The sequence below is a fragment of the Palaemon carinicauda genome, chromosome 38 (genome assembly GCF_036898095.1).
Source record: "Palaemon carinicauda isolate YSFRI2023 chromosome 38, ASM3689809v2, whole genome shotgun sequence".
NCBI lineage: Eukaryota > Metazoa > Arthropoda > Malacostraca > Decapoda > Palaemonidae > Palaemon > Palaemon carinicauda.
In genome coordinates this window covers 25,956,419-25,980,075 of record NC_090762.1, presented here as the reverse complement: position 1 = coordinate 25,980,075, position 23,657 = coordinate 25,956,419, and the positions used below count along the sequence as shown (strand labels likewise).

Here is a 23,657-nt window from a genome sequence, read left to right as displayed (position 1 = left end):
TCTGCGTCATAATATCTCTCTCTCTCTCTCTCTCTCTCTCTCTCTCTCTCTCTCTCTCTCTCTCTCTCTCTCGTTATACAATACTTACAAATAGATGAAGAAACTAAAATCGGTTTTCTTGAAGTGTCAATTAAATACAAAAGGAAAAAATTATACCGTGTATACATCCATTTCAATCATAGCTTAAAATACGGTAACCGATTTCGTCCGCAAACCACTATTTTTTAGGAAACACCATTCTATTCCAGAAAATTTTTACTCTTTAAATGTCAATTGCGCTATAATAAAACATGTACTTATGTTGTTAAATTTCGGGTGTGTTTTAAAAATCGAGTATTGCTAACTTATTTTTGTTTTACTTTTGGCTGTGATCACATCAGCTGATGTCTAGCTTCCGCGCGAATACAATAACAAAGAATTGTTTACACCATTTCTTAACTTATTCAAACCATCTATACAGTTAATATTACATAAACACCAATGTGTTATAACCTATCATATTTATTGTTTAGTACTTTAAAACCATCCCTCTCTGTCTCTCTCTCTCTCTCTCTCTCTCTCTCTCTCTCTCTCTCTCTCTCTCTCTCTCTCTCACATCGAACGTTATAGCGGTAACCTAATTGTTCGGTGACTTTAAAAATAGGCCTAGTACTTTCTTCTTTTACCTTTTTTGCATATGGATCCATAATTGAGGTGGGTACAAGTTGACTTATAACTGAAGTTAGGAAAAGTATTTTGGATATGGAAAGGACAATTATCTTTCGTAACAGTTTAGAATTATCGTAAATTATCATTCTGTCATTAGCGGCAGTTTGCTATTGTGGATTAAACGCATAAGGAAAAAAAAATTTCCAGCTTTGCTACGAATTTAGGAATTTATATGGATACGGTAAGTAAAATATTTGTAATAACAATGTTTACTAAATGTTTGTAATATCATTAGTTATGACTTAGATCATGTGTGTTTAATGCATTCGTTTGTTTATTATGATCGAAGATGGAGCGTAAACAAATGAAAGGTTTCCGTTTCAGGCGGCATCATAAAGAAAAACATTTCATAAATGGCATTCATTTCATTTATTTGAAAGTTCTAATAAAAAATAATTAGAACATTGGTAATAACAAATTCAACATATAATCTATACTTGGTAAAATTGCTGTCAATTCAAAAACACAGATGTATAAATGCGTCTGTTTCTTCGTTGTGATCAGAGATAAACGTAAAAAAAACATTGGTTGTCGTTTTCTATTGTTCTTTTTAGCGTGTTTAGGAAACGCATGATATAAAATCGCCTTTATTTTGATAATTCTGGATTTTCAATCATACAACAAGCTAGTCTATAGAGTGATGGTTTTGCTATTCACCAGTTGTATTATAGGCCTACAATAGATATGACAAACATTAAAATTTGTCTGTATTTTGGGTTGTGTTATAACGGGAAATATATGGTGTTTACACCTATCCTGGTTGTAATTTTAACCATTTTTCAAGTTATTAGAACTTTAAAGTATATTAAATGTTTTATTTATTTACAAAAACAATTTGATATTATAAAGAAATACAGTATAGTACAAAGAAAGTATTGGAAATGGGTAGTAAACACATTTGAATAGGCAAATTGCTGGTTGCCATGGCCGCAATGGAATTATTTCTGTTACTTGTGTGTTTCGAAATTCGCGATTTTCCATTTACACGAGGTCATTAATCGACCAAATTCTCGCATAATTCGGGACCCTACTGTACTTTATTTATTTGCAGTTATAGCTTTATTATAAAATTTAATGTAGTGTTTTAATAGGGCTCGGAACGAATTAGGAGATTTTCATGTAACACACAACTCGTTCTACAAAAAAACCTTGATACAAAAGCCACTCCAGAATGAACAAATTTCATATCCTGTGGTATTACTGAATTGCTATATTTCAAACTTTGGAACCTTTTTATTTCGTTGGCACAGAACGGATGTAAAATTTCAAAAGATCACCACATAACTGAAGGTTCCACACCTAACCTAAACTAGGAGCTTCACTCCTCACAATGTAACTGAATCACAATATTTCATAATTCATAAAACTAGATCATATGATTGTATTTTAGACCAAAATAAATAATAACTTCCCCATAAATAAAATTGATTTGACAAAAGGATAAATTTATTCCAAAATGAATCATCCATAGCAGGGTTTTCATCGGTTGAGCAGCTAGCTTTAAGAACTTTAGTACAGGTACTGCAAATTTATGTTATTTTTTCAGATTTCTGCAAATAAAAAAGCTCGAGGGCAAGAAAAGCCAACTGTATACGTAATGACTATAACTGTAGTTCCTGATAATCTAATACTGTACCCTATCTCAGATTCTGACGATGAAGTGAATTCTTCCCAAAATATTTTATATGAAAAAGGAGTAAATAAATCATCGGTAGAGAAACTTAAGGTCAGAGGCTGGTATTTTCCAGTTCATGTAAAATATTGCACACAGCTTTTATATTCTAATCCTGGGCACAACCCAACCCCCTTAATCTTAAAGAAAAAAATGTATGAAATCTTACTTCATTATCACATGTGTGGTAGAATACGGATGCGATCATAGTGGCAATAAACAAGAGCGCTTGGGAGAAGAGACGCCTGCGAAGCGCGATGATGGCCGGGGGCAAAAAGAAAATGTTGCTGACCGTCAGTAAACAAAGCCCTGTCAACACCATAGTCCAACCTTTGGCATCCCCACCATTTTCACATCCCCAGCCTTCCCATCCTGCTTTGCAAACCTGAAACATTTAGAAAGATTAAATACACCCAGAAAGCACTCAGCATTTAATAAAAATCTATGTTAAAATTATGAATATAAATACAAAAAGTCCTCAACTAACAAACATTCAGATACAAACACAAATCCAAATGAACATAAAAAAGATAAGATGAAGAAATACTGTAATAAACAATATATTATTTAATACAGTAAGCAAAATTATATTTGCATTAACCCGATATCTATTTCATATGAAACCCAACTATTTGTTACTTTTGTAAAAGTAAATTATAGGGAAGCGATTCAGGTTAGGCCTACCGTACATTCTAACAAAATTTGACTTGAAAACAGCTTCTTGGAACCAATTAAGTTTGTAAGTTGAGGACCTTGTGTATATACTAGGAGGATTCCCTCCCAGCTGCCAATCCCTAAAAATTCCAACAAAGACTTTGGAACAAGGATCTGAGAGGAGGGTGTTCACACAATCAAAACTGTTAACTATCATAACTAGACCAGTAAACTTCCTATAATCAAAGCGCCATAAATAAAATGCACAAACATACAGTATAACCTAAATGACAAAAATGCAACAATTCAATAAGCAGCCAGATTTATCAGAAATGATGTTAAACTTACAATAATGAATGAAGTCTTATTCCAAAGACAAAAGTTAAACTTGATAACTATAATTTTCAATTACCATATGACTTTTACCAAAGTCACAATGCAAGGTCTATACGGCTCTACTATTGAGTACTGTGAGGTCAAACTGAAAGAACTATGGAGTCACATGAATACTGCAAGGTCATGATGCAAGAACTGCTAGCTCAACAAAGTGTGTAACTTACACAACTGGTGAAAAAGAACATTCCTCGGTGGGTTTCCTGACACAAGCCGTGTTCGCCACAAGGCTGTTCACCCGCATACACACAAGGCTGTGTACGTATGTCGACACTGACCATCGCTTGGTCAATGATGCAAGGGGCCTTTACCCTGTAAATGAACTCGCATAGATGAATCAAGCCTTGGCACAGAGTACATCATTTATACCTTCGGCTTCATAAACAACAAAAGGGTTCCAAAGTAACTAAGAGCATCTTTTGAATTTTTTTTAATGTAATGCTGGGCAATTTGAAATCCTATGAACATTACTGGGATTGTAAAATATTTCTAAATAAGTATGAATGATCTCAACATTTGATAATACAGTACTTAAAATTTAGCAAGAATTTGGTAGTTATGCAGATGTTGAACTAATAGTTTCAATCACAATTTTCAGTAATATTAAGTTTTCTTGTAAATAAATCCTTTTATAATCATTTCCCTACATGAAATTGATTGTAATTCTCCCAACCCTTTCAATTATAATGAAGATCATCCTTTTTTTTCTTGAATTACACTAGAACAGTGAGGTTTTAAGAAAAATACTTTCAAAACGAACAGTATGATGAGAAAATCGGCATAGTAAGAAAAACATTAGCAAATACGACTTAAAATCTAAACGAAGGGGACAATATTACGTTGAGAGACTAAATTATCATCACTAAGTTCCAGCAGTAAAGCAAACAATAATCATTAAAATGTCAAAGAGGACTAACTATTACAGTATACTAACATTAAAAAAATCAAATGTAAAAGATAAAAATTAGGACATATACCCAGTAATGTTACATTTTATATACATATATTGAGTTATGCATTATAAAAAATTCACCAGAAAATGCCATTAATTACAGTATCCCATGTAAGTCCTACAACTGGATTGATTCTGGTTGTTTTCAATGCTTGTCCATAGCATATGCTTACTGTAATTCATCTGGTTAATGACCTATCAAATCTTACCAAGACTAACATGATAATTCAGTAAAAGCTTGCTGGAGGGCTTAAGCCACTACGAAGTCATAAGTTAGGGTCTAGTTTTTTAAAAATTTTGCCTGGTATAAATTTTTTTTCTCATTTCTCAAGGAATATTATAAATCTATCATTCTAATTTTACTGTTTTCATCATTATATCTTTGATGACTAATCAATCAGAAGAGACAATATGGCCTTTAATCTAACCCTACAATAAGCTGATATACACATATAAATTCCTTTCAGAGTTACTGGTACTACAACTCACCCTCTGTAAAAGCAGATAGTTTGTAAAGCCAAATACCATATGTCTGGTTCTGGGAATGGTATCAAAATAAAATCTTCCACAGTCTTCGAAGAAAATGAGGTAATGTTCAGCAACAAACTTTGATCCTCGCATAAAATTTCTTCATCCTTGACTTCTGGAGGTCGGCCTTTTCTCATGCATCCCAGGATGGTTATCAACTGGCTTGTCGCATTCTGAAATTTGTAGTCGAAATACTGTATATGCACATTTTGTAAACAGAAAAAGTTATCAGTCATATGTATGGCAATATTTGGGATCTTTGTTTCCTCAGACTCAACATTCTTATCTAATACTGTATACAACAGTAATAGAATAGTCTTACTGCTACTTATAGCATACTGCTTTTCCAACTTGGGTTGTAGCTTAACAAGTAGTAATAATAATAATAATAATAATAATAATAATAATAATAATAATAACAATAATAATCTGTAAGCAGAAGTACCTCTCAATAGCTTATTACACTTTCTGTATAGCTTGAAAATAAGGCTGCACGATTTACATGGCTCGGAGGAAGTACTCCACAGCTGGATGTATTTCATCAAAACCCATCAGTTCTAAACAGCCTTAATTCTTATTTAGGGGGATTTGTTGCTGAAGGTTACAAAAGAGTGCCTGTGCAAAGAGGACCCACGATAGAGCTTGGGGACTTGTACTAGGAGTCGGGGATCTGGGCTTTGATAGCTCTTTGATAACTCAAAAGGGTGATGCACATTATGGATGAGCCTATACAGTATAAAATTAGACCCACTAGTCTGTCTGGTAATCATTTTCAAATTTTTAGAACAATTGCACTTAAATACCAGTAACCACGGAACCTTTTTCAACTTACGATTATATGTTGAGGATATTAGTTATTGGGTCCTTTGACTGGACAGACAATGCTACATTGGATACCTCTCTCTGGTTACGACTCATTTTTTCCTTTGCCTACACATACACCGAATAGTCTGGCCTATTCTATACACATTCTTCCGTGTTCTCATACACCTAACAACACTGAGATTACCAAACAATTCTTTTCTCTCAAAGGGTGAGCTGCTGCACTGTAATAGTTCATTGGCTACTTTCCTCTTAGTAAGAGTAGAAGAGACTTTTTAGCCACGGTAAGCAGCTCTTCTAGGAAGACACTTCAAAATCAAACCATTGTTCTCTATTCTTAGATAGTACCATAGCCTCTATACCATGATCTTCCACTGCCTTGGAGTAGGTTTCTTACTTGAGCATACACTCAGGCAAACTATCCTATCTTATTTCTCTTCCTCTCGTTATCTTGAAGTTCTTATAGTTTATATATGAAAAATTTATTCTTATGTTATTATTCTTAAACATCTCTCGTAGTTTATTTTCTTACTTCCTTTTCACACAGGGCTATTTTCCCGGTTGGAGCCCTTATGCTTATAGCATCCAGTTTTTCCAACTAGGGTTGTAGCTTAGTCAGTAATAATAGAGATAATATTAAAGATAATAATAATAATAATAATAATAATAATAATAATAATAATAATAATACCTTTAAAATATCCTACAATTTTCCTTTCCAACCCTGACAAAGTAAAACTACAAATTTTTCAAACAATTTCTATTTTTCCAAGCTATGCAAACAGAGTCATTTAAATGAGTTACTCCTAGTCTTGTTTTCTATGGTCAGACAATCAAAAGAAAAAGTTTACTGCATCATATTTCAGTTGCTAGGAAACTCCAGAATGCAGTCGCATGACACATTTCACTCTCTTCTGGTCAAATACTTGTGGGGCTGTTGAGGCAGGATCTTTGATAAAAAAGACTCAGATTTGTATAGTTAGAAATATACAAATTATTTCAAAAATTTGAAGTTCATTTCTACGCGGATACAAACTTTTGAGTCATTTAAATGGTAGTTTTCATTAGGTGGGGGATGTCTCTGTTAAGAGGTACGTCCTTCCTCTCTGACAGATGCAATTACTTATTAAATGAAGCTATATGAACATTAAATCACATAATAAATATATCAATGATAACAAAGAATATGGTATTCTTACTTGCATTAGGATGAATTCCAAGTGAAGCTTCAGATCCATATGTGATCACCATTCATCTTAATCCACACTACGTACCCTTATAATGCAGAGAATAACTAATGCCTTTGATAAAACAAGTATGTGTCCCATAAGAGCGTAATAAGTTGAGCTACAATAATATGGCCTAAAGAATAAATGTCCAAGGACCTACGAGTTCAATCTCCAAGGTAATGGTCCATAAAAGTTTTTTTACCTCTTCCATATTCTGCCTTTGAGGACTTGTGCTATTGAGTGGTTTTTGTGGAACGCTAGGGTTGCAACAAGCCAACTGATATTATGTGCTATAGGGGGGCCCGCCAACGCTTCCCGAGGATTTATAAGCTCTCATGATTGTTTCACATAACCAAAAGGAAACTGTGTTTTTGTATACTTTCTTTTTACAGCTACCTGTGCTCACAACCAGATTAGAAATTTTGGGCCTTAGGTATGCCATTCTCTTTAAATACTTAAGGGTTGCTCTTCACGGGACAGAGTAAAAGATTATCCAGGTTGTCTCATTTGAGACATGAGATCGTGAAATTGTCAAATCTGAAATAATTCTCTACCGGATTTTGGGTCTTGACTACAAATTCTGGAACAGATGACAAACATAATTCTTTCCACCCTCTGGAATGTGACATAAGATAAGATAGGATATGTAACTCACTCACTTTCTTGGCTGAAGCTAAGGCAAGGAGAAAGATGGTCTGCAGGGTAAGGTCCCTGTTCAAGGCTTTAAGCTCAAGTTTGTAGGGAGCTTTCATCAAAGACCTTAGGACCTTTGTTACATCCCAGGATGGGGATTTGAGTTCTTGTGGAGGATAAGTCTGCTCAAAACTCCTAATGAGAGCTGAGAGTTCCCATTAAGAGAGGTCAACCCCTTTCAGTTTGAAAACCTGGCCCCAAGGCCGAGCAGTAACCTTTTACAGCAGTGATTAAAAGGATTTCTTGTTCCTCGGGCCACCAAAAAGTTGGCAATCAGGTAAATAGTGGCCTTAAATTCAGCAGTATTCTCCCTGCAGCACCAATCACATTAGATTTTCCCCTTGGCCTGGTAGACTGCTGCAGATGACTTTTGAAGATATCAGGAAAGTTGTTTGGCAGTTAGTTCCAAAATGCTGCTCTTTCTTATATGTGGTTGATGTAGTAGGTTTGGCCATCCTGAAAGTTCTCCTGGATCTGACAAATTAGACAGAACAGTGTGAATGTGTAAAAGTCTAGCTGGTCCCAAGACTGTCAGGGAGTGGCTTCCCTTTCAGAAAGTTTTCTACTATCTTCCTGAATTTCAGGATCCTGTCGGCAGATGGAAAAGCTCTGGCTCAAAGTGAGCATGTCCATGCCTAGATACCTGATGGATTGTTGAAGGACGAGGCTGGACTTCTCTAGGTTCAGTTGGATCCCTAACTCCCTGCTAAAGTATAAGAGTAAATTCCTGTGCCTTATCAGTAGAGCTTAGGGCTGCCAAGAGAAGCCAGTCATCTAAGTACCTCAAAAGTCTAATGACCATGGCATGAGTCCAGGCTGAGACAAGGGCAAAGATTTTGATAAAAACCTGAGGGGCTGTTAACAGGTCAAAGCATAGCAGCCTGAACTGAAAGATTCTGTCTCGAAAAAGAAACCATAGGTACTTCCTTGAGGCAGGAAGAATGGGGACCTGAAAGTAAGTGTCTTTCATATCAATAGTCAGAAGGACTTTGTTCTTCCTGATGGTCGGGAGAACGGTGGCTGGAGTTTCCACTTTTAATCTTGTTTGTAGAACAAATAAATTCAAATGGGAAAGGTCTATGATGGGTCTCCAACCTATGTAAGCTTTTCTACTAAAAATTAACTGCTGAGGAAGCCTGGCAAGTCATCCATGACTGCTTCCACCGCTCCTTTGACCAACATTTTGGACACTTCCTCAAGCAAGAGGAGGTCCTTTACTGAGCCCTTCAAATAATACAATTGGGTTGTCAGTGTTCAGGTTAGAGGAAACAGACAGTCTATGAAAGCCACTCGATACCCCAAATGAAGGACCTATACAGTCCAGGGATCAGCCCCAAAGGACTGCCACCTGACCCAATAGCTTTGTAGATATCCCAGCATTGGTGGTAAGCTTGGGGACATGCCCTCCCAAGCGGGAGAGTCTGCGACCGTGACCTCTGCGTCCGGAGGGATATCCTCTACAGTGAAAGGTGGGTCTGGTGGTTGCTTACCAGGTTGTTGGAGCCAAAAGCTGTCTCTGCTGGAGAACTTGTTTAAAAGGCGGTTATGGTTGTTGAGGGGCATGCATCCTTGGTGCCGCTGCTCTTCTCATTAGAAAGGTTTGTTCAAACTTCTTGACCTTTTCTATGGCCATAGCCACAGCCAAAGGAGGGAACACAGAAGGAGAACTCACTAAATCCGAGTCTCTCAGGCATAACGCATCCTTAGGAGACAGTTGTTTAGAGTATCTTTTCCAGATACAGTTTCCCCAAGGGAGACAGTTTGATGTAACAGGAATTCTAGGGTTTTGGTCTCTAACCATGACAGGCCCTCGAACTGTTCGAGGGCGTGTTCATCCCTAAGGTTTTCTGTGACAGCATAGCGGGACAGCGCTCCTGACCAGTAGTCGAGCCAAGAACGGGCTTGAACCGTGGACATAGCCGCTACCCCCATGTTTGCCATTTCGGGACCTGAAAGATAGGGGGAAGACTGGATAATTTATCTATTGGTACAGATGGTACCAGGTTAGCAATGTCAGTTTCAATAGGGAGTGGGCTCTGAAAAATGTCATGAGTGGACCAAGTAACCACTTTGAACTTCACCTAGGACTTACATGGTCATTGAGGCGTGAAGTACAACTTAAAAGTCAATGGTTTGAACAGTATAAGAAAACAAAAATGACTAAAGATTAATTTGTTCCTACACATATACAAACCTTTGCCCTTTATTAGAATACTTCTCTGTAGGAAGAGAAAGTGCTTATAACCAAGTTGGCTGGTTTAAAATCCTGGGATATCTGAACACTTGGACCTGGAGAGGTGAGAAAGTGTTGATTCCTGTCCACCACCTAACAATTGGAGAAAGCATTCTCAGGTGATAGGAAAGTTTCAGTAAAAAGACTTATGATCCCAGAAAACCTTTATCCTAGAAGGATATAATGTCTGAAATGTATTGTCAATTAAAAGTAATGTTTTATAAACATTCATGTCCACCCATCTCCTCTTATGGAGAACATCAGAGATATTCCTATACTGTATCTACAAGTACAGAAAACTTCCACGGTATGAAAGCTTACCAGCATCTACATCTGGTCCAGCAAAAAACGGCATGACTGGTACAACCCAAGAGAGGGGAAAGAAAAGAGGAAAAATACCAGACATTCTTACCTCTCATCCTAGACTTGCGTGTGTATGCGTGTGTAAGGATGTGTACGTTGCGTTTATGGATCTGGAGAAAGCGTATGATAGAGTTGATAGGGAAGCAATGTGGAATGTGATGAGGTTATATGGAGTTGGTGGAAGGTTGTTGCAAGCAGTGAAAAGTTTCTACAAAGGTAGTAAAGCATGTGTTAGGATAGGAAATGAAGTGAGCTATTGGTTTCCGGTGAGAGTGGGGCTGAGACAGGGATACGTGATGTCGCAGGACAAAGAAGCAAAGAATTTGGATCATTGGTTGTATCCTAAGGAAGGAGATGGACTCAAACCTGGCATATGAACATCAAGATTCTGAGTCTTTGCAACAAACTCGAGAAATGAAAAGGATGCCACCTTCTTCCCCCTTTATGACTAATGAGGTTCAAAGAGGACCCTCTTGAGGGACTGCAGCTCGAATAACTTTCCACACCTGTGAATAGAGTTCATTAGCAGAACAGGACCGCTTGAAGTTTATCATGAGTATAGCCCACAATGTAAAAATATCTAAGTCCTTCAGTCTAATGACCTAGCTCAAGGCTGAGCGATTGCCTTCATGGCTAAAACTGAGAGGAGCTTCTCAGGGCAAATGTAGATGAGGAAATCCGTTATCAGTTGCAGAGAGGCTCTGACCGAAAAAGTACCCTTTTTTACGACACCAATCATAGGAATTGGCCCACTTTGCTTGGTAGATATCGACAGGAGATTTACCTAATTATCCCAGAAATCTCCAATGCAGATAGTCTCCAACCATGAGGTGACAGGGATGTCACTATGTTGTGGTACCTCTGCAATTGGGGTTGACAAAGCAAGTTGGGCCATAGGGGTAGTTCTCTTGGTACTCGACAAGGAGCATCAGCAGATCTGGGTACCATTCAGCTACTGGCCACTTGGGGGACAATGGCTTACTATGAGATTCCAGGGAAGGCATCACTCTGTTGATGAGCCTTCAAATCAGGAAGAATGGTAAAGTTTTGTAGAAGGCATCTTCTAGGGCCACTGACAGGTTAGGAACTGGTGAATATAAGACTGGGAGCTTCTTGTTTAGCTGTGGAAAACACATCAATTAACAAAGAACCACACAAATTCATCAGTTTTGCACCCTATCCCTCCTTCGAGCATCTTTAAATGCAGAATTTCCAGAGGAGTATCCTTGAAGAGGAGCTCGGTCTCTTAGCCAATAGGGTAGATCGTCCCATACCTTTTGCTCTATTATAACAAGATGATGTGGGAGACTGCTCGAAGATAGCCAGTGTCTCTTCAAACACCACTGATAAAGACCTGTGAGGAAAAAGCTTCTCTAGAGACGATATATGTCCAAGTAAAATTGTTACCACTGTCGAGCAGGTAGTTCCTGCTGGGAGAGGAAAAATCTCGCAACTTTCCCAAGTCTACTGTCGCTTTCATTTGATATAAGACTCTCATTGCTGGTGTGTCCGTCCACATTCCCAGGTAGTCCATCCTCTGCTTGGCCATGCGACTTGACTTCTGATTTACCACAATCCCTCGATCATGGTAAAAGACAAAGTTTTCCTGGGTGTTGAAACAGCTGCCTTCGAGAGGACAGGATCAGCCAAATGTCTAGGTATCGCAACACACGAATGCTGTTGGCATGAACCCAAGAAGAGAAGGTACTTCTTGTAAGACTGATGGATTTTAATCTGAAAGTAAGTGCCTATCAGATCTAACAAAAGCATTTAGTCATTCCTCCTGAAGAAAGCTTAAACAGTGCTCGCAATTTCCATCTTGAAAGGAAATTGCAACAGGCTTGTTAAGAGCGGTTAGATTGTTGACCAGTCTCCATCCTCCGGTTGACTATTCCTGTAAGAAGAGAAGATACTAAAAGCCTCGATATTCATACCATACAACCTGCAGTGCATCCTCTGCCAGCATTTTCTGCACCTCTGCTTGAAGGGCAAGAGCTTTATTGGAATCCTGCAGATACAATGAGACGTGATTGGAGTTCGAATAAGGGAAGGACTTTAGCCAATGTACAGAAGGCAGTATCCATTCCAAAGGACTTCTATCCTCCAATCCTTAACTGTGATGCTGCTACTTTGCCCACCAGTTTGACAGACATCTCCCTCAATTTGTGATAGCATAAGCGTGGAGGTGATTGTGCATGTGGGTCTTGTAGTTAGGCCTCCATTGTCCTCTGGGAGTTATAATTGAAGGACAAACACGATGCATGCCTGCACCATGAGCAGAACCACCTATAGCTCAAAGAGGTAGGTTGGGTGGCCTCCAAGGGCTCAGCAACAGAGGACGAGGTCAAAGGGCTGGGAGTATGTGGACCAAGTTGCTTCTCCTTGCCTGTGTCATTATTGAAGTTTTTCCTGACCGTGATGATTATGCTACATGTGGTGTGGATTGAAAATCAACTACCCATTCACTAGGCAGGGACTGGCCAACAGGGGTTCGTCAGGCCTCTTCCTGCAGATGGGTTGGCAGATGAGGAAGCTCCAGCAGTAAAAGACCTGAGGATCTCGGTAACACCTACGGCTTGACACAGTTTCTACGTGAATGGAACACCCTTAATCACCGAGGCAGGCCTCAAAATCATTAAGGCCTGGTTGATGGAGGCAGCATCATCATTAATTACTAGAACAGGCTTACTTCGAGAAGGAGGTTATGGAATATCACCTTAACTGGGGGAATCTTGCAAGAGGGCAGGTCGGAGTCACCTCCCTTTTTGGTTTTTCTCTGGAAGACTCGGCTCTAGAGGAAGCCCAAGAAAGCACAGCCGTTTGAGCACTGGAAGGCAGGATGTAAGAACCAGAAGACTTTCTCGACTTGGGAGAAGACCCCAAAGCCGAAGAATCCCTCTGGGACTTTTATTCATTTGCTTGACATACTACAACCACTACAAAGGGAGCCACGTCCTGCACTTGTCATTGATGGATGACTGAGAACAGTCATGGTCTATGCAAAAGAGGCCCAAAGAATGGGGATTCACTTCCTAATGGCTTATAAACCAGCCACAATTGCAATCAGGTTTACCAGGGAAGGACCTCATACCTACTTGTGACTATGACAAAAACTAAAAATCAATCTGGGAAGAGAAAATGGAATTTTATCAATCGACAGACAAGCTTTGTTTAGGGTACATAGTACTTCTGTAATACTCTTCCGTTGAAATGTAAGTGGCTAATTGCGGGTTGGCAAGGGAATGGGGTTTCTTCGCCATCCACCAGTAACTACCAACACTTTGTTACAAATTTTAACAGTCAAGTTCTAGCTATACTGAAATCATACCCCTATTAAAGGACGAGAGTTTGCACAAGTGTATGAACAAATGCCATTCTTTTTCTCTAAACAAAAATTACAATCATTTGAATATAAAAAATACCTAATTACAACTGCTGATATACCCTCGGGTGCTCTATTCTATCTTATTTCTCTCTCTCCTGTTTTTTAAGTTTTAATAGTTTATATATGATAGATCTAATTTAATGTTGTTGCTGTTCTTAGTATATTTCATTTTAATTGTTTATTACTTCTCTTGAAGTTTTTTTATTTCCTTGTTTCCTTTCCTCACTGGGCTTATAGCATCTTGCTTTTCCAATTAGTGTTATAGTTTAGCTTGTAATAATAATAATAATAATACACTTCCCCCAATTTTGGGGGGTAGCCGACATCAACAAATGAAACAAAAAAGGGGACCTCTCCTCTCTGTTCCTCCCAGCCTGACAAGGGACTCAACCGAGTTTGGTTGGTACTGCTAGGACGGTACAGCCCACCCTCCCACATGTTCCTACCTCCGTGGTCATCTAAGGCACCGGAGGAAGCTGCAGGTCCTACCGGAACTGCGTCACAATCGCTCGCCATACATTCCTATTTCTAGCACGCTCTCTTGCCTCTCTCCCATCTATCCTCCTATCACCCAGAGCTTCCTTCACTCCATCCATCCACCCAAACCTTGGCCTTCATTTTGTACTTCTCCCATCAACTCTTGCATTCATCACCTTCTTTAGCAGACAGCCATTTTCCATTCTCTCAACATGGCCAAACCACCCCAACACATTCATATCCACTCTAGCAGCTAACTCATTTCTTACACCCGTTCTCACCCTCACTACTTCGTTCCTAACCCTATCTACTCGAGATACACCAGCCATAATTCTCAAACACATTCAATTTCTGTCTCTCCGTCACTTTCATTCCCCACAACTCTGATCCATACATCACAGTTGGTACAATCACTTTCTCATACAAAACTCTCTTTACATTCATGCCCAACCCTCTTATTTTTTACTACTTCTTTAACTGCCCCCAACACTTTGCATCCTTCATTCACTCTCTGACGTACATCTGCTTCCACTCCACCATTTGCTGCAACAACAGACCCCAAGTACTTAAACTGATCCACCTCCTCAAGTAACTCTCTATTCAACATGACATTCAACCTCGCACCACCTTGCCTTCTTGTACATCTTATAACCTTACTCTTACCCACATTAACTCTCAACTGCCTTCTCTCACACACACTTCCAAATTCTGTCACTAATCGGCCAAGCTTCTCTTCTGTGTCTGCTACCAGTACAGTATCATCAGCAATCAACAACTGATTTACCTCCCATTCATGGTCATTCTCGTCTACCAGTTTTAATCCTCGTCTAAGCACTCGAGCATTCACCTTTCTCACCACTCCATCAACATACAAGTTAAACAACCACGGTGACATTACACATCCCTGTCTCAGCCCAAATCTCACCGGAAACCAATCACTCACTTCATTTCCTATCCTAACACATGGTTTACTACCTTTGTAGAAACTTTTCATTGCTTGCAACAACCTTCCACCAACCCCATATAACCTCATCACATTCCACACTGCTTCCCTATCAACTCTATCATACGCTTTCTCCAGATCCATAAACGCAACATACACCTCCTTACCTTTTGCTAAATATTTCTCGCATATCTGCCTTACTGTAAAAATCTGATTCATACAACCCTTACCTCTTCTAAAACCACCCTGTATTTCTAAGATTGCATTCTCTGTTTTATCCTTGATTCTATTAATCATTACTCTACCATACACTTTTCCAACTACGCTTAACAAACTAATACCTCTTGAATTACAACACTCATGCACATCTCCCTTACCCTTATATAGTGGTACAATACATGCACAAACCCAATCTACTGGTACCATTGACAACACAAAACACATATTAAACAATCTCACCAACCATTCAAGTACAGTCACACCCCCTTCCTTCAACATCTCAGCTCTCACTCCATCCATACCAGAAGCTTTTCCTACTCTCGTTTCATCTAGTGCTCTCCTCACTTCCTTTATTGTAATCTCTCTCTCATTCTCATCTCCCATCACTGGCACCTCAACACCTGGAACACCAATTATATCTGCCTCCCTATTATCCTCAACATTCAGTAAACTTTCAAAATATTCCGCCCATCTTTTCCTTGCCTCCTCTCCTTTTAACAACCTTCCATTTCCATCTTTCACAGTCTCTTCACTTGAACCAGCCTTCCTTACTCTCTTCACTTCTTTCCAAAACTTCTTATTCTCTTCATATGAATGACCCAATCCCTGACCCCACCTCCGGTCAGCTGCCCTCTTTGCCTCACTTACCTTGCGCTTTACTTCCGCAATAATAACAATAACAATAATAATAATAATAATAATAATAATAATAATAATAATAATAATAATAATAATAATAACAACTATGAGTACACATCATGAGAAAAAAAATGCTCCATAAAGTCCTACATTCATAAATGTCAAACAATAAATTTTACAGTATCTTAAAATATACAAATAATCAAAAGTAGATGTCTAGCCTAAACGAATACTATATCTATAAGTTTTGGATGAAGAAAATACAAAGTAAATAACCATACCATCAACAGCTCATCCATGTGAATGTTTACATTTAAAGTTCCCCCAATATCTGTAAAGGGGAGAAGTGTGAGGTGGGTGAATAATGGCATCTCTCCTCTCACCGACAGCCATGTACTATACCATTCAGGGCCCTGAAAAAAAAGAATGGCTAATGAATAAGTGGGATGAACAAAATGTAAATTAGGATAGTAAAGGAGATCCATCAAAACTATACAATACTATTTAACAAGAATAAAACAAATAGAATTAACTTGAAAAAAATAACTCAAAAAACGAAAGCTAGAAATTTTATAATTTGTATTTTTCTTAGTTATAGAAGCCCAAGTCATTTACATTGGGGTTATTCCTAGTGTCATTACTTACGACCAGCCAATCAAAGAAAACTGGTTTGATTTCCCCATGCTTCATTGCTACGTAGCCATAGCGCATGTGTATGCTTTCACTCAACACTCACCTGGTCAAAGACTTGAGGGGCAGTTGAGGTGGGATCTTTGATAAATGACTGAGATTTGTATAGCTAGGAAAATACAAATTGTACTAAATATCACAAATTATTGGTAATTTGTATTTTTCCTAACATACATACCGAGAACTACTTTCTTAGGAGTTACCTGGAACCTCCTCTCAACTGAACAGAGTTTTGTGTAGTTTACCCTACTTCCGTTTTCTGTGGTGGTAGGCCTATGCGGATGGATACATGCCCTGAGGGCAATCTCGAGGCAGGCCTCATGTTAGCTTGGGTCTCGACTTCAGTACGTTCTTTGAAAACAATAAATACTAAAGATCAGTTAGGCACTCGGGGAAGGAAGGGAGGGCCATACAGTAACCCGAAAGTAGTTCTCGGTAAGTATGTTAGGAAAAATACAAATTACCAATAATTTGTGATTTGTTCCAACACAGGGACTTGCCTCGAACTACTTTCTTAAGAGACTTACACTTTAGGAGGTGGGAGTGCCTACCTGACTTAGACCCAACTAACGGGAATGACAAGTACTTAGATAGGAGGCTAGGTACGGATGGATAAGGAAACTGGATAGTAGGTCAAACTACACAAAGAGCTCATGTTAGTGTTTAAGTACTCACCCTTCAGAATTCCCTGTTGATGTGCTTGATGAAGAAGTTGTATATTCATGGCTTGTGCAGGCCTACTGGTCAGGAGCTCCAAGGGAAGAGTTAGTTAAAAAGAAGACAAAGGGAAGGTAGAAAGATCACACCTGTGTCTGTTGGAATTGATATCCACAATTGAACCTGGGGCTTGGGCCGTTAAATCGGTTGGAGCGCGGAGATGACTGTCCCGATAGAAAAACCATCTAGAGACTTCCTCATACATTCCTTGAGGTAGTGAGATGTGAACGTCGATTGGTTTGACCAAGTTCCTGCCCTGAGAATCTGTGCTACTGCCATGTTCTTCTCAAAAGCCAGAGAGGTACTAATACCTCTAATGTCATGTGCTCTGGGTCTTCCTGGTACTGACAGACCAGCACTACTGTATGCCTTGATGATCACTTGTCTGAGCCAAAAAGAAATGGTGTTCTTAGATATTTTCTTCTTATTCGGATCCGTGGAAATGAAAAGGTTCTTTATACCTGGACGGAGGTTGGCCGTCCTCTTCAGATATTTCCTTATGGATCTGACTGGGCACAATTTCAAGTTCTCCGGATTACCTGACCTAGGAATTGCCGGAATAGAGAAACCCTCAAACTTAGGGTCCCAGACTGATGGGTTCTGTGTTTTAGCTACAAACGAAGGTACAAACTTGAAGAAGATATCTCGCCAACCTCTTGAATGTTCTACTTCATAGGATAACCCATGGATTTCTCCTACACTCTTCGCTGAAGCCAAAGCTAACAAGAAGACAGTTTTAAGCGTAAGATTCCTAGCCACTATATCTTTCAAAGGTTCGAAAGGAGGCTTACTAAGCATATCAAGGACTCTAGCCACGTCCCATTGAGGAACCCTGGAGGTATAGGGGGAACAGGATTGTTCAAAGCTCTTGATGAGCACAGAAATATGTCTAGAAGCACCTAGATCAATTCCTTTCAAAAGGAAAACTTGGCCCAGAGTGGCACGTACTCCTTTCACTGCTGGAATTGACATGCCCACCTCATCCCTGAGGTGGACGAGAAAGTACGCGATGTCCGGGATCGAAGCCCTCAAGGGCTTGATTTTTCTTGAAGTACACCATCTTGTAAATGTTGCCCATTTCGCCTGGTATACTGCTGTCGATGACTGTAAAGATACCGAGACATCCTGTCTGCTGTTACTGCCAAATATCCCTCTCCTCAGAAGGCGCTGAATAACCTCCAAGCGTGAAGACGAAGGGACTGAGGATTCTCGTGGAACCTTAGAAAGTGTGGTTGTCTCAGGTCTGGCCTGTCTGGGAGGGGCCACGGAGGAAGACACGCCAGCCCTTTTAGGTCTGCGAACCACTCTCTCTCCGGCCACCAGGGCACTACCAAAGTCATCTTTAGTTTGTGAGCCATCCTGACTCTGTTGAGCACTTGTCTGATCAGAGCAAACGGAGGAAAGGCGTAAACGTCGAGATTGTCCCACTTGTGTTGAAAGGCGTCCTCCAATGCCGCCTTTGGGTCTGGGACAGGAGAACAGAATACAGGGAGCTGTGCGTTCAGTCTTGTTGCGAAGAGATTCATCACCAGTGAGCACCACATTTGGATGATGAACTTCGCTACTTCCGGGTGAAGGGACCATTCGGTTCCTACTACCTGACCCACTCTGCTGAGGCCATCGGCCAGGACATTTTTCTTTCCCGGAATGAATCTTGCTGTCATCCTGACTTGCTCTTCTTCGGCCCACCTTAGGATCTCCAACGCGAGAACGCACAACTCCTTTGACTTCAGTCCCCCTTGCTTCTTTATGTACACCACTACTGTGGCGTTGTCCGACATCAGCGCCACTGTGTTTCCTTTTAGAAGGGATGCGAAGTGTAGACATGCTTCCTGAACATCTCTCATCTCCAGGACATTGATGTGTTGAGTCCTCTCGATCTCTGTCCAAACGTCTCTTGCTGCTTTTCCCAGGAGGTGAGCTCCACACCCCTCCTTGGACGCGTCCGTGAAGAGGAGCAACTCTGGGGGCTCGGAAGACAGTCGCATCCCTTTGAGAGTGTTTGACTGATCCTGCCACCATTCCAGGGACTGTCTGGTCTCTGGAAGAATCGGGACAATTTTGTAGGGGGAGTCCCTCTGATCCCAGAGATCCTTCAGATTCCACTGGATGCTTCTGAGTTTCTGTCTTCCTTGAGGCACCAGTTTCTCCAAAGACACAAGATGGCCTATCAACCGCTGCCAGTCTTTTGCTCTTCTGGGTTGACCTGCTAGGAACGGACGGAGGACTTGATCCAAATTGTTCAACCTGTCTGCCGATGGGAAGGCTCTGACTAACAGCGAGTCCAGGACTATGCCCAAGTATGTTGGTAGGGGTCAGGTGAGATTTGTCCACGTTGATGGTGATACCCAGGACCTTGCAGAATTGAAGAAGCTCCGTGCCCTGTTCCTTCAAAACTTCCACTGAGGAAGAAAGGAGCAACCAGTCGTCCAGGTATCAAATCAGACAGATTCCCCGTTCGTGAGCCCAAACGGAGACTGTCGTGAAAATCCTTGTAAATACCTGGGGGGCTGTAGAAAGTCCGAAGCACAGGGCTCTGAATTGCAAGATCTGGGTACCCCATTTCACCCGGAGGTACTTTCTGCTGGAGGGATGAATCGGAATCTGGAAATAGGTGTCCTTGAGGTCTAGGGACAACATGAAGTCCCCTTCCCTCAAGGACTCCAGGACCGACTTCGGGGTGTCCATCTTGAAGTTGGTCTTGCATATGAACTTTTTGAGGGCTGACAGATCTATCACTGGTCTCCAACCACCCGTTGCTTTTTCTACCAGGAAAAGACGACTGAAGAAACCTGGTCCCGGAAGGAGAACAGTCTCCATTGCCCCTTTTGCCAACATAGTGGAGACTTCCTCCTGCAAGTCTGCTCTCTTCAAAGGATCTTTGGGGGTTAACCACTCCGCCTGACTTGCTAGGATAAGAGGGGATGGGTCTGCCCAGAAGGGCAGTCTGTAACCCTCCTTTAGAACTGTCACAGTCAATGGTTCTGCTCCGTGGAGCTTCCATGCTTGCCAAAAAAGTCTGAGGCATCCCCCTACCTGAGGCTTGGGCAGAAGAAGGGGGCCTCTCTCCCTACCTCCTTTGGGAGGAATGTCCAGAACGTCCCCTGCTGGTTGAAGGATAGGTTGTCCTAAACGAGGTTGGAGCCAAGCTTGTTCCCCTTTGGGTGGGCTGCGTAGTCTGAAACCACAGAGACGTCGAGGGTTCTCTCCTTACCTGGGTAGGAGAAGAGCGAGACGTCGAAGGAGCCTCGGGAGCAGGTCTCCTATAAGTGGGTCTTGTCATAGGTTGGGATTTAGGTACTACGGCCTCCTTCCTCTTCACCAGTTTTTCGACGACTTCCTCCGTCTTCTTGAGCGGGAAGAGCCCTTCATCCCACACTGAAAGATTCCGTAGTGTCCTCGCCTCCCTATCCGGAATCTTTTTAGACAGACTTTTCAGTACTGAGTCCCTCCTCCTTAAAACCCAGTTGGCAGACAAGGCTAAGGACTGGAAGGTCAAAAACTTCAGAGTGCGGCCCCCCCGAGCTGACGAACTCTTTCAACGCATCACGCTTGGAGGGATCTGCTGATTCTGTGGAAATCTGAGTGCCCACTAGTGTAGAAGCCCACCAGTCCAAACAGGAGGCAACATTGATGAGGTCTTTAGACATCTCCTCCATCATTATCGCCTCTGCTTGCGAGAAGCAGATCGGCGCAGAAGAGGCCTTGTCCTCTGGGGAGTCTTGGCCTAAAACTTCCAGGGAGTCTTCCAGCTTACTGGCTCCATGTGGACGTCCTTCCAAAGAATAATATTTACTTTGCGATTTTAGTCCTTGCAGGAGTTTGGAAGCACTCTGCCCTTTAGAGTTCTCCCTGTTTCGGGCCACAACTTTGTCTATGTGGACCCGTCCCAGTTTAACGTCTCTCGCTTCAGGCAGGGCTAAGGATGGCTTCTTCTGGACTGGCTCCTCCATGATTCTATTGAGGCCTGACCTCCAGACGTCCTCCTCCGAAGGTATGGGCTCCTCGATCCTATGATGCTTCCTGATCAGGTTGATGACTCTCCTATACGCAGAGTCCTCCGCTGGCACTTCTTCTGAATCATCAACCGCTTCCTCCGTCCGGGGATGGGATGTGGCACTGAAGCGGGCAACTGCGCTCTGATGAAGATCGAGGTTGCGCCCTTCGGAAGAGACTGGCGCCTCCGCAGTTCGTTGATATTTTAACCAGGGAATGAGCTCTTCCATGGGAATGTTCGACAGAGGTAGCCGTGCACGACGATCACTCCCACGGGCTGACTCATCGCGGCTGCCCGTCCTAAGAGGCGACTCCCTCCGCTGGGCGGATTGAGTCTCCTTCTTCGAGGTTTTACGCCTGTCCGACGAGGATCCATGGTCCATGGCTGTAGCCGACTTACGGCTGTCGGAGGCCCTTCTAGGAGGACTGTCTCCGGTAAGCCAACCCGCAGTGCTCGTGACCGTAGTAAAGTTCTTAAGCTTACTGCGGGGAACGAGGACCCATTGTTCATTCGGAGAAGAACTTCTTCTGACCTTCCATTGCGGGGAACGAGATCTCCTCCTGCTATGCCGCGACCTAGATGGAGACCTAGAGTAGGACCGTCTTCTCCTAGATCTATCTCTCCTCCTCCGGTGTCTCCTCCGAACTTCTTCCTCCAAAGAAAATGAGGAACCTGCTGCCGAAGACTCCGACATCTCTCTATAACGGGACCGAGGGGCAGGTGGAGCTTTGCTCAACACCTGTTGGGTTCCGGACGTCGACGGTTGCAGAGAAACCTCAGGGACTGCCGACGGAGGCGCTGGAGGAGTAGTAAGACGCTCTATAATCTGGAAACAGGAGCCCAGACCGTCCTCCACTCTCATAGGAGACCTACATGACGTCCTCGGTAGGCTCCATCCAAGGGGATCTTCTAGCGGGGAATCTTCTTTCCCTGGGGCGCCTTCCGCTGCGGAGGTGCCAGAAACATCTACCCAAGAATCTGGAGAAGAAAAAGGTACATTTTTATTCCACATAGGGTCGCCAGCCAAAACGTGCCCTCCTTGCAACGTCCCGCGGACCCTCACAACACATACTCTCAGGGCCCCCACATGCCTGTACAGAAACAGTCACCCCAAAATTTAAAAGACACTCCTGGGGAAGAAGCACCGGTTTCTTCCCCTTAACTGACTTACCTTGTCCCCTACTCTGGGTAGGGGAAGAAGAAGGAACCCTGTCCGATTTCTCACCAGCCGATGTCGCGGGAGAAGAAAAACTTGCCTTCCTGGGAGAACGTTTTGACGACTTCTTCTTCTTAGTCCCGAACTTCACCAACTGAACTTCACTCCACGAAACACATTCAGGACATGTGTCCGAAGGAGAGCACACCTTACCCCTACACGAGGAACAAAGGGAGTGCAGGTCCACATCGGGCTTGGACAAAAACGCTCCACACGACTTCCCGGCCCTAGGCCCAGGAAAACGGCAGGCATGCTCCATCACGCACAAGCACAATACCGCCAGACACAGGAACATAGCAGAAAATGAAAGAGAACGCTAAAAACACACAAGGGAAAACACGAACGCTAAAAACACACAAGGGAAAACACGAACGCTAAAAACACACAAGGGAAAACACGAACGCTAAAAACACACAAGGGAAAACACGAGGGAATTAAATTAAAAAGCGCGAAAGCACAAGGGTAATCACAACAGACCACGTGGAAACACACACGGTACACAAGAGTCGGGGACACAAAGGGTCGCACTGAGATATGGAGAGCGTCGAGATGATATCATGACGCGACCAGAGAACTTACTGAAGGTCGAGACCCAAGCTAACATGAGGCCTGCCTCGAGGTTGCCCTCAGGGCACGTATCCATCCGCATAGGCCTACCACCACAGAAAACGGAAGTAGGGTAAACTACACAAAACTCTGGTCGGTTGAGAGGTTCCAGGTAACTCCTAGGAAAGTAGTTCGAGGTAAGTCCCTGTGTTGGAACAATTGTAGTTTATTCCTATGTGGAGACAAACTTCTTAGTCATTTTACAGGAGTCATCCTTAGAAGGGAGAAAGTCTCCATCTCCATTGAGAGGTATGCCCTTCATCTCTGATAGATACAATTACTATAAGTAATACCAAGAAATCAAAGTGAACCCTTAGTGAACAGAGTAGAAGACTCATAGAGAGGCACCGCTATACGTTTGATTCTAGGAATAAAATTCTTTGCTAGGGGTGAAGTGATATGACTATTAAGTGTTAATAAAAATAAAATTTCAATATATCATCAATTACTAAGCAAATTTAAGGCATTGTTACTTTCATTAGGGTGAAAACCAATGGAAGGCTTCAAGTCCAATCAAGATC

At 41.7% G+C, this 23,657-nt stretch overlaps 1 protein-coding gene across 2 annotated transcripts in view; it reads right to left on the bottom strand.

The window, feature by feature from the left end:
• The window catches only part of LOC137630485 (transmembrane protein 8B-like), a 76,602-nt gene that overhangs the window by 15,221 nt on the left and 37,724 nt on the right, over nucleotides 1-23,657 (bottom strand). For both annotated transcript variants that reach the window (XM_068361983.1, XM_068361984.1), the window contains 4 exons: nucleotides 16,192-16,323; nucleotides 4,869-5,080; nucleotides 3,595-3,739; nucleotides 2,550-2,765 (listed from right to left, as the gene is read on the bottom strand). In XM_068361983.1, coding sequence (XP_068218084.1) covers nucleotides 2,550-2,765; nucleotides 3,595-3,739; nucleotides 4,869-5,080; nucleotides 16,192-16,323 — 705 coding nt within the window. The remainder of the gene's footprint in view (nucleotides 1-2,549; nucleotides 2,766-3,594; nucleotides 3,740-4,868; nucleotides 5,081-16,191; nucleotides 16,324-23,657) is intronic.